Source organism: Spermophilus citellus, assembly GCF_964194105.1.
Source record: "Spermophilus citellus genome assembly, chromosome: 9".
Taxonomy (NCBI): domain Eukaryota; kingdom Metazoa; phylum Chordata; class Mammalia; order Rodentia; family Sciuridae; genus Spermophilus; species Spermophilus citellus.
Window position 1 is genome coordinate 7553454 of NC_138191.1, and position 11710 is coordinate 7565163.

Here is an 11710-nt window from a genome sequence, read left to right on the forward strand (position 1 = left end):
TGAAGCGGGTTAGGACAGATCCAAAAAGTGTCATTTTTTTGGAGGAAGGAATGAGACAGGAGCCCTTCCACTGCTAGTATGTGACCTGGACACAAAATGTCAGATAGGGTAGGAAACTCAAAAGGGTCCACATAATTTGGGAAGTACTGGGCGGTTTCCAGCTGTCAGTCTTCTCTCCTAGCCTCATATGACCAGTTAAGGGTAGCAGGCATCCCTAACGAAATTAAGAATCCAGACCAGATGTTTAACTGGACTTGACCCTTGTCAGGTGAAATGTTTTCTTTCTTTGGAATTGGTGATCAGCAACAGGGCCCAGGCAGATGTCCACTCTAACTTGTCCCTCGTGTTAGGAACTTGCAGTGGACAAACTAGTCAGTGACAATAGCCCAAGGAGAGTGATCTTTGTTCTTGGATGTGCAGAACTGAGAAAGCATCTCCTGACTAGCTGATTAGGATCAAATGTGAGTCATTTGGCCACAAACCTCCCCCTAAGGGAAGGCACCCACCAGTCCCATCACCCATCTCCTCTATAAACTGCCCCAAACCAGCCTCCCAGCCAGATGGACTTTGCACAAGAGTCTTCCATTTTCTTGGCCAGATGGCTTCTCAAATACTTGCATTCCTTGCCTTAACCCCTTGTTTTTCAACTGGTCTGTCCTGTGGCAAGTAGCCCAAGACCAGTAACCCTAGCATTAGCAGAGGGAGAGGTTATCTTCGCCTATCTTTGGCCTGCCCTTGGGGTCAAAGTTATTTCTACAACCAGCTCAAAGCGTCCACTTCCATGACCATATTGGCTATGGCTGATACTGCTGCCTTTTTGTGTTTTTAATATAATATACTATGTTTTATTATAGGACTGTCTTCAGGTGCAACACTGAAAAAAATATTTTTTTTTTTGGTACTGGAGATTGAACTGTGGGGTGCTGTACCACTGAACTACACCCCTAGCCCCCCCCACCCTTTTTAAAATGAACTTTTTAGATTTTTTTTACTTGTTGATAGATCTTTATTTACATGTGGTGCTGAGAATCAAATCCAGGGCCTCACACATGCCAGGCAAGTGCGCTACCACTGAGCCCCAGCCCCAGCCCCTTCTTTTATTTTTTTGAGACATGGTCTCACTAAATTTTGAGGATGGACTTGAATTTGGCATCCTCCTGACTCTGGCTTCCCAAGTCGCTGGGATTACAGTGTGCTCCACACCCATCTTTTAGAATTCTGGGTTCCTAATGGCTGGGTAATGGAGGAGGCTGACACCCCCTAAACGTGCTGTGAAAATCAGTGCATTCCCTTCCCCACTCCCCTTCTTCAGTTAACCAATACACCCCCAAAGAAATCAGTCCGTATTCCAATGTAGTAATCAACGGGTTTTATTTTCCTAAAACTGAAATCATCTATGGTTCTCAGAGCTAAACTTCCAAAGCTACCGTCAGCAATCTTTCATGAGAGCCCAAGGGAGGGGGCAGAGAGAAGAGACAGAGAGGCAGAGACCACTGGTAAGAGGCTGGGAAGGGCACTCCCCTGTCCTCTCAGTGGGTTACAAATCAGATCTGGTGGCAACACTGAGGGGACCAAGTCGGGGTGTGTGGATGGGAGAGGACACCAGAAGAAACACCGAAGCCCCAGCAACAAAAAGAAAGTCGTCAAGCCCCCAACAGAAGGGGATCCACCCGTGCACCTCAGAAATGGGGGCAGTGGTGGGGAAGAAAGGGCCAGAAGGGGGAGCACACAGAGGGTTGGGGGGATTAATTTTTTTTTTGTAATTTTCTTTTATTAAAAACATCTCCTAAAAAATGTGTCTTTTCCTTTATGTCTGGGTGACATATGTGACCGAAGGCTGGCCTTGAGCATTGTGGGGAGAGGGAACGGGGCAGCAAGGGGTCTTCCCAGGGCATCCTATCTCTGACCCCTGAGATCTAAAGGGGAACAGACACTCAATACTCCCACCTAAATGGGCGAAGTCAGCCCTTCAGAGCCCATGTTCTTGGCCCAAACAACCTGGAAGCCCCAGAGTCTTCCGACAATCAGCTACAACCCCCAGAACTCCTGGGGTCAGCAAAAGAATGGGTGTTGTCAATTATCAAGAATTTCTGGGACCTCTCCCCTACAAGATGTCCCACTTTCCCTCAATCCAGGCAGCTGGGAAAATGGGTGTGGGAGCAGGGGACAGGAGCTCAAGAGATGTCCACCTTCATGGGATTGCCCCTTCCAGGCCCGGGGTGGGGGGGGCCCACCTCGCTGTTCACACTCCTCCTCTTCCACTCCCACCTCTGATCTTAACCCAGAGGTCCAAAATGCCTAGGGGACAGGAGTGTCAGGTGGAAACAGGGGCCCAGGCCCCAGTAGAAGCTCTGGGAAACAGCTCCAAGCAGGGACACAACGGCCTCATTTCATCCTAGGGAGCAGAAGACATGGCCCTGCTTCAAGATCATGGGGGTACCTGGAGGTGAGGGCCAGGTCAATCTCTGGGGGCTGGACTTAAAGTGGGGACAGTGAATGGAGAAGGAGAATGGGTTGGGTGGGAAAAGGGTTCCCAGTTTGCAGGCCATGGCCAGTTTCCCCAGTAGCACCCAGACAGCAGCAGGAACGGGGCAGGGGCTCCTCTTGAAACATTGGTGGCTACAGGCTGCGGGGGAGGGTTGGAGGGGAGAAGGGTTAATGGTGTGGCCTCTGCCTGGCCTCGCCCCAGCCAGTGCGGGTCTCCTGGGAGAACCCAGCCCGCCTGCCTCCCGGGTGGGAGGCTGACCACTGCAGGCCCTTCTCCTTCTCTGCAGGTGGCCGGGCCCTCCCAGTCCAGGGGCCAAAGGGCTCACTCACCTCTCATGATCTCTGGCGCCCGGGGCCTCTGCATCTACCTTGGCAGTTTCCTCCTCCTCTTCCTCCTCTTCCTCCTCCTCCTCCTCCTCCTCTTCCTCTGGAGGCCCCCGGCCAGAGCCAGGCTCAGAGGGGGTGCTATTCTTCTCCACCTCCCCAGGGAGGGGCCTCTCCGTCTCCAAGGCAGCTGCCTCCTTTTCCTCCCCTTCGGGTTCTTCGGCCTCCTTGGGACGTTTAGGGGAGTCCTAGGCAGGATGGGCAGAGAGGAGGGCTGACGCTGGAGAGAAGCCACCAGCTACGCACCTGTGTCCCCTCCTCTCTCCCTCAGGGGCTCCTTCCTGGGCTGCCACCCACAGTCCCGTCTTCTCAGCTAGGGGCTGGATGTCCCTCTCAGCCTGGGGACTCCTGAGGCAGGGTCCTGATGCTGTGGGGGTGCCCCCTGAGCATGCTCCAGGGATCCTGGGGCCCAGTTACCTCCAGCAGGTCCCCTGCTCTCCTCTTCAGCGCCCCCTTCTCGTTCTTCTCCTTGGTCGGCTCATCGATGACCAGCTTGCCCTCCTCATCACTGCTGCCTTCCGCATTCCCCTTCTTGTCGCCATCGCCCTCTGCAGCCTCGGGTTCGGGCTCCGGCTCCTCCGAGCAGCTCTTTTTCTGGGAGGACTGCGGCAGAGACAGCAGAGGCTGCTGAGTGGCACCAGCAGTGGCCAAGCCGGGCCCCTTCCCCAGGCCACCCCCTCAGCCACTCACTCCTTCCTTCTCCCACCTCACCCCCACCCCCACCCAGGTGCCCAGTCTCACAAGTGATTTGAGACCCACCTCTGTCGGATTAGCCCCGGGGTAAACCCACTGGCCGGGCAGGCAGGGCTCTGTGCAGGAGGGGGGAGGGCTGGAGCAGGAGGCAAAACCTCGGGTCAACTTCTCCCATAGGGAGCTGGGACCCTTTCCCCGCCAACCCCCGCCCCCCACCCTCCCGCCTTGTCCTGCCCGGCTCACGAGCACCTCCTCCTGGAAGCCTTCGTGGAAAGAGTAAGGCCATGTCCTGTCCTCATGCTGGGCCCAACCAAAGGCCTGTCCCCACTTACCGCTTCATCCTGTTCTTGACACACCCACCCCCCACTAGACTGCTGTCAGATAGTGATCCTGATCACCCCAAGACCCTGTCCCCTGAGGAAGCCCCACCCACCACCCCATGAGCTCCTACACCGAGTCCTGGTGTTCTAAGCACCACTGTGGCTGGCTCCCGGAGCCCGCAGCCACACCTCTTTCCAGGGTCTTTGGGGCAGATAGCAGCTCACCTGGTAGCCAGAAGCCTTGACAGTAGGGTTGTTCTCGATCTCCCACAGCCCCTCGCTGAACCCTTTCCTCTTGTTGGGCTTGCCAAACTTCTCCTTGGACTCCTCGTAAGGGAAGAGGTCTTTGGGGCCCAGGAATGCCCTGGTAAGAGATGGGAGACTGTGCTCTCGAGCCCCTCGCTGCCCCTGAGCTGCAACAGCCCGGTGCAGAGGGGACACTGTTGCCACCTCTCTCTCTCCCCAAAGTGGCCCCCCCCCCGTGGTATCTCCCCCCACACCCAGCTGACCCCTCACTCACGTCTCGTGGGTCCCGAAAAAAAAGACTTGGTATTTGTTGGCGGTTGATTTCACTGCGGCCTCAGGCATCTCATCAATCTGGGGTGAGATGAGGGAGGTGAGTGAGACCTGGAGCCCCCAGGTCTTAAGTCTGAGCTGGCAGGGGAACTGACCTCTCAGGCCTGGTCACTGGTGGAAGGCCAGACAGAGTGGGAACCCCGACGATCACCAAGGAGCTTTGTGAACCGCTTTTAGAAATGGAACTTGGTTTAAATCAAGCCAGACATGAACGTCTAACGGAAACCCAGGGTTCCTCCTTCGCCTCCAAAACCAGACAGCACCTGTTGCCCAACATGTCCAGGTCCCTACCTCAAAGCTCCACAGCTCTGCCACCCATCCTGGTCCAGTCACTGACATCTCTTATGCCTGGACTAAAACCACAGCCTCGACCTCCTCTCTCTCAGATTCCTTTTTCGCCCTGCTACAATCTTCAAAATGCTGACCCACACATCTCATCCCCTTTCAGTAGGGTCTCGTATGACTAGGGCCACCTGTTCCACCTCTTCTTTACAACTGCAGGTCTGATCTCAGCTGTGCCACCCATAGTTGTTGACCTTGGGCAACTTACTGAACCTTTCTGCCTCAACCATCAAATTGAGACAGCCACAAGTATTTCAGCCACAGGGTTGTGGGGGTTCAATAACCACAGCCTGGCATGACAGGCCAGATGAGTGTGACCAGCCCCTCAAGATGCTGCCCCGCCTATTCTGTGGACACAGTCCTTTCAGCACTAGCTCCTGATCAGCCTTCCAACCTCAGTCCCACCATCACTTCCTCCAAGATGCTTCCCCATCCCGACCCAGTCAGCTCCCAGCCCTTCACAGATCCAGATTTACACTGACTCACATTACCCGATTATCTACGTGGACTATACCCACCCACCCCCAAGGTCAGAGGCCAAGCCTGCTTTTACCCCCAGCACATAGTTAGGTGCACCAAAATTCCTGAATGAATCTGTACAGATAAAAACAGACTGCTCTGGCCGGAGTGCAGGGGTAAGGTGAGAGCTTCCATTCCCAGCTCTAGCAGCAGTCCCAAAGTCTTCTGGGGAACACTTTGAACCACCAAAGTAGTCAAACCCTTTATTTTACAGATGAGGAAACTGAGCCCAGAAAAGAAATGATCTACCCCAAATAAGAGGGCAAGTTAATGAGGCCTGAATATCACACCTGTACCTACTGACTTGATCCCCTGCTGCTCTACCTGTCCTGGCCCCAGAGGGACACTCCAGGAGGTGCAGAGGTCTGAGGTCAGGGAAATGGGAGAGGCAGTGTCCTAACCAGCCTCTCCCAGAGCAGGGCCTGGAAGCTCCAGCCAAGCTGAGCTGTGGGGGCTGTGTGGGGACTACAACTCCCAGCAACACTTGCAACAGCCCCAGCAGCCTGGCTTCCCGCCGGACAGAGGCCAGGTGGCCATGTTGACTGGGGCCCCAGGCGCAGACAGGAGGGAGACAGACTGGCGAAGGCAGTGATTAGCACACGGAGACGGGGACACAAGGCCTGGCGGGGGATCTGGGGAGACGAGGCGGCTGGGAGTGAGCGAGACACACCCAGGAGTGGGGATGGGGCCCTCGCTTGAATCTGAGGGGCGTCTTGCCCCAGACTTGGGCAGTCTTCAGGCTCCTGGCACCTCCCCCCTTGCCCCGTGGCCTCTGGGGACAGAGGTCCAGCCCCTCCCCCCAGGAAGGCCCAGCACAAACTGGGCCCTCCCTACGACCAGGAGACGCTGGGGTGTGGGAGCAGGGGGTGGAAAGGCACGCAGTTCCCCCCACAAACACGATCCCCATCGCCATGACAACCCAACCCCGCCCCCGGGGCCACTCAACAACCAGGAATGTGACCGCCCCTCCCCCCAGGCCCTCTATCCGGATTGGGGAGGAGGGGACACTAACACACACCCCACCCCCAAGCCTGGAGTCTGGCACCTGAGTCCTGGCGGTGCCTGAAACCACAGTTAGGGCTGGAGGTCCGGGTGGGGGGACTTGCCCTCAAGAAGCCAGACCTGTAGTGGGGGCGGGAGCGGGATAGGACACCTGGCTCCGGTTACCAGCAGAGGGGGGAGCAAAAAACAAAATGAGGGCCTCCAGGGCTTCAAGATCCCAGGAGACAGGGATAGGCCAACAATAGCAAAGGCCGGTTGGTCCCCGGGCCTCTCGGGAGGATCAGTGCGACGCCGGCGGGGTGGGGGTCTAAGGCTGAGAGTGCAGCGGGGAACTTTGATCGCTGCTGCGTCGTGTCCACACCTGTGCCAGGGCACCGACGCTCACGGTAAACGTGCTCGAAAGAGAAACTGAGGGGCTGGGCTGTAGCTCGGTGGTAGAGCCTCGCCCAGCACGTGAGAGGTCCTGGGTTCCATCCTCAGCACCACATAAAAATAAAGATATTGTGTCCATCTAAACAACAAAAAAGATGAGAGAGAGAGAGAGAGAGAGAGAGAGAAAGAAAACAGCCTCAGGAAGAAGGGACAGGTGGGGGAGGGTCAGACGTGAGAATCCAGGAGAACCCACTGCAAAGCACCTGGCCACCAAAGCTTCCTATGGAAAGCAAACTCAGATAACTGAACATGAGCAGTGTGGCAGGGGACCCAGGAGGCCACCAGCTGCCCAGCCCCAAGGGTGGGGAGAAAGAAAAGAACGGATGGAATTAAAAATAGAATGAGACACACCAGATACACCCTCCCTGCTGACTTGCAGCTACATAAAGGATGGATCTGAGAAAGAGGGCAAAGGACCTGGGCAAGATGGGCATCTCCCCCCTTGAATGTAGGCACTGGGGGTAAGGGCCACTAGAGGATGGAATGCAATAATTCCTTCTGTAAGGGTACCTCCATCTCTCAAGCTACAAAGAAAGTGTTTTCTTATACTTGGAAGCCAAGGGCAGTTCTTCCTAGACATAGAGAGGATATGAGGTCTCGGGGGAGCCCTGTACCCCAATAAGTCTGTTTTCCAGGTGGAGCCTTCACATCCAGGCTGTGACTCAGAACCTGTGAGTCAAGGATAAGTGGATCAGGGTGGGGCCAGATGTGGAGACCCCACTGTACCCCCTCCACCAGACAACAGAGAAGGGGGCTCTGCAACCTCTCGCCTCCTCTAGGGATCCTGGGGAGTTAGTTCTCAGGCCCTAGCCCTTCCACTCCCAGCCCCACCTCCTTGGCACTGCCCCACCTCATCATCCAGGCCTGAGAGCCTGCAACACCATCCTGCCAAGCCCTCGAGGCCCACAGAGGGATCTGCAATCCCTCTGTGAGGAATGGGGGAGGGATGCACATGCCCCCCATCCCCAGCCTCAGACCAAAGGCAGGCTCAGGGTCAGGGTCACCTACCCAACACTTAGGAGTGCAGAGGGAAGGCCAACCACACTCTGGCTACCAGCCAGGTTCTGACCACCACACCCAGGACCAGGGCCGACCTGACCCAGGAACCAGAAAATCAGGGGTGGGGAGTGGAAAGGCAGTTCAGACAGTTGTGGCCAGGAAGTGTGGCAAGCCCAAGGGCAGAGAATGGGGGGGGGGGGGAGGCAGACAGAGGGAAGATGGGGGGGGGAGAGGTCCTAGGGGCTGCTCAGGACTGTTTTCTGGGATTTTGAAACAGGAAGCAAAGAGAGGAGGAAGGAGCCTTGGGGGGAAATCCCTGAGTGTTAGAGGTTAACTGTTAAGTGCCTGGAGATCCCCCAGGAGGCTGGGCAGGAAGAAGAGGGAAAGGAAAAGGTTAAGATGGAGTCACCCCATCCTTCAAGGCAGGTCCTGCTACCACGTGGCCCTTCTAGCCTCTCCCAGAATCACCCATGCTCCTCACAGCAGGGACTGAGGAAGGCAAGGTCCGCACTGAGGATTCTGGCTGCCCACCCCAGCAGCTGGGGTGCATGGAGGTTCCCCTCATCTCTCTCAGAACAGAGTCCTTCAGAACAGGGTCCCTCAGGCTCTGCCACCATGAGCAACTGAGACAGGATACAAGGAATGGTGAGGAGACCCAGCCTTGTCTCTCTTTTTAAAGCTTTGTTCTTGGGGCTGGGGTTTGGCTCAGTGGTACAGCAACTTGCCTGGCACGTGGGAGGTGCTGGGTATGATCCTCAGGCACCACATGAAACAAATAACTGAAGATATCGTGTTCATCTACAACTTAAAAAAATAAATATACAAAAATCTTAAAAACTTTGTTCTTTTAGGGATCAAGGGAGATATATCTGGGAGGTAACAGCCTGAGGTGTACCCCTCCCCCATTGTAACACTCAATAGCCAAAGCCATGCAGGGTTAGGCCTTATCTCTTTGAGATCCAGCCCTACCTCGAGATCCCAACTTTATCTAAAAAAAGGTCCAGGTCTCTGACCAGTGAGCAGCAGAGAGCTCGCCTAGCATGCTTGAAGCCCTGGATTCAAAAAACAGGTGGGAGGGGGAGGGGATATAATCAAAAAGTCCAGGCCTAGAGCTGGGGTTATAGCTCAGAGGTAAGGTGCTTGCCTAGCATGAGTAAGGCCCTGGGTTCAATTCTCAGAACCACATAAAAACAAATATATAAAATAAATGTTAAATTCTTAAAAAAAAAAAAAAAAAAGTCCAGGCCTCAGTGGAGGAAGACTCTGCCTCCCCTATCCTAACCTGGCAGCAGCAGGGTGAGATGAAATGGATGGGCATCCCCAGTCCCAGACAGTGCCCTCACTCCAAAGAACACCAGAAACCCAAGTCTTCCTCACAGGGGTCACTGTGAGTCCCCTAAAGTGCTCCTACCCTTTTTCTTTCTTATCTGACCTAGTAGGTTTCCCTGTAACCCACATTCTAGCTACTACCTCCTCCCCAGCCTCTGGACTTTGTCTCACCCCCAGGAGGGAGAAGCTGCGGGGATCTGGGTTCAATTCTTGCCCTGCCCACCAGGGCCTTGGCACCAGGGCCAAGAAGGCAGTTGGATCAAAGGGTGCTGGGTAAAGTACATGAGTGTTCACAGGCCACATAGTCCTGCCTACGGCTTCTTCCTCACAATGCCCCCCTGCCTCAGCCCATTAGGAAGCCTTGGAAAATGGGAGGGCCCCACTTTTCTCCGCACTTCTTTCCCATTGCAGGTCAGGCCTTAGTTGATCGAACTTCAAGTCTCAGGGAACAAGGAGCTTAAGGAACGTAGGCTTAGACAGACTCCCCAGGAGAGGGTACAGAATAAAGGGGGGTCTGGAATTCTTTCAGTGACCAAGTTGGCCTGACACCCTGAAGGAACAGGACTCAGATAAGCCTGGGGCAACACCCCAGGCTCAGAGCAGTTTGGGCCAGATGAACAGAGAGCTGCAACTCTGAGACAAGGAATCCCAAGCCACAAAACAGTCCTGTACTGGGCCCTATCCCTCCACCAATTTCTGCCCTTGGATTTCACTCTAGGAGAGTCCTCCCCTATAGGGGGCTGAGTCATGCCCTCGCCGGATGCCAAAGGCCCCTCCACACTAACTCTAAAATAAGTTGCTGGGCCACTACTCCCATGCCACCGCCACTCTCCTTCAGCATCTGGCAACTTTCCACCCTCCATACTTAACCTCCATACTTAACCTATCTCAGTCCCTAGGGGAAAGGTGATAAACACCAAATGCTTGGCTTTGGGGCCCCACCCTCCCACCTGGCCAGGTGCTGGAAGGGGGGAGGCCCTTCTGTTGGCGGGCTCAATCAACCACATGGCGGAGACCAGACGATTCTGGCGGGAGATGCTCCTACGAGGAGGGGGTGCAACTCAGGCACCCCCTACCACCCAGGCAGTCTGAAACGGACTTCCCAACCCACATTGGGCCGTGACGCCTTCAGACCCAAATTTGAGTTGGTGGAACATGGAGGAATACTTTTGTACAGCTAAGAGCTGACGGGTTCGGGCGGAAAGATTCCGAGCCAGAAGGCTAGATCCCTTCTTCCGCCACCCCCCACCATTCTTGGACCCTCCTAACTTCAAACCTTTTATAGACAGATGTCCCAAGCCAAAGTTTTCTAGAAGTGAACTCCGCCTCCATCTAGCCCTCTCTGGGCTGGGACCCTCCGTAACAGTTTCCCCAAGAAGAGGAGTTTGAACTGGGGGCGACAGTCGATGGAGAAAGTGGGGATCACAAGGGGAGTTCCAAAAGGGGGTAGCGGCGGCACTGGGGGACGCGGTGGGAGGAGCTCCACCACCACCAGCCCCAACGCGGACAGCGCTCCCGGAGCCTCGGCGACTATGGGGGCTGGGGGCGGAACTGAGCACGCGGAGACGGGGCCGGGAAGTGACCGGCGCCCTCGGAGCCCCACGCCGCGCACACGCCTCCACGCGCCCACGCCGTACCCTCCGGGTGTCGGACCCCCGCCCGCCCCACCATTATATAACCCGCGGGTGGGCTCCAAGGCGGCTGCAAGAGTCTGGGACCCAGATGCCCCTGCCCCCTCCGCCCGCTCCACGCGGAGCGCTCGTGCCCTCTCCGTGTTATGCAACCCCAGCCCGCAGGGGATCGGGGGCGACGGGCCGCGCTGCTCACCCGGGCTGGCCAGTGTGGGTAGCCCTTCATCTTGGCGAACACCAGGTCCCCGCATTTGTACTCCTTCTGCCGGTTGGATCGCGACATGGCGGGGCTCCGGGCACCCCGGGCTCCGCGCCGGGCCGGGAAGCGCGAGCCCAAGTTTGCGCGTGCGGCGGTGGCGGCGCCGCTCCGCTCCGGCCCTCGCGCGGCCCCCGCCTCGATGGTGGCCCCCGGCCCGAGCTCCGGCGCGGCCACGGCGTCTCCGCCCGCGCGCCGCACGGACGGGGCGGGCGCGGATCGGGGCAACGCTTCGGCGCGGTGGGTGCGCGCTCGTGCAGTTGTTTGTGTTTGAAATTCAATTGCTCCCTCCTCTGCGCGAGGCCTCTTCCTCCACCCCCCGCCCGGTCCCACTCCTCCTCCTCCTCCTCCCTCCTCCCTCCTCCCTCCTCCGGGCCCACTCCTCCTCCCCGCTTCGCGCTCCCTCCCGCGGTGGTTTGATGCGCGCAGCTGCTTGACGCCCAGTGCCTGCCACAGCCCGGCGCCCAACCTGGAGCCGCCTGGCAGCGCGTGGCGACACAGGCCTGAGGAGCTGATCGCCGAGCGCGCCGAGCGGGCTTTGTGTGCCTGCTGTCGGTGGGTGCCTGCCCGCCCCGGAGGAGCTGGCGCCCGGCTGGACGGAGCGGCCCTCGCCCCTCCCCCGGCTCCGCGGGGTGCTCACTACCCCAGCCCCGGCGCGGCCGAGTTGGACGTCTAGTCGCAGCGTCACCCTGCCCTCTGCTCCATCCCAATCCACTAATATTTGCTTGGCACCCGCGGTT

General features: G+C 57.0%; 1 protein-coding gene across 1 annotated transcript; it reads right to left on the reverse strand.

Annotated features, from left to right (window-relative positions):
- Nucleotides 1–1354: 1354 nt before the first annotated feature.
- HDGF (heparin binding growth factor) lies at nucleotides 1355–11336 on the reverse strand. The gene is made up of 6 exons (XM_081305531.1): nucleotides 10911–11336; nucleotides 4405–4481; nucleotides 4110–4248; nucleotides 3289–3474; nucleotides 2818–3059; nucleotides 1355–2626 (listed from the first exon to the last, which is right to left on the reverse strand). The coding sequence occupies exons 1-6, from the start codon at nucleotides 10995–10997 to the stop codon at nucleotides 2620–2622; spliced, it is 738 nt and encodes a 245-aa protein (XP_081161657.1). The 5' UTR covers nucleotides 10998–11336; the 3' UTR covers nucleotides 1355–2619.
- Between the last annotated feature and the right edge of the window lie 374 nt (nucleotides 11337–11710).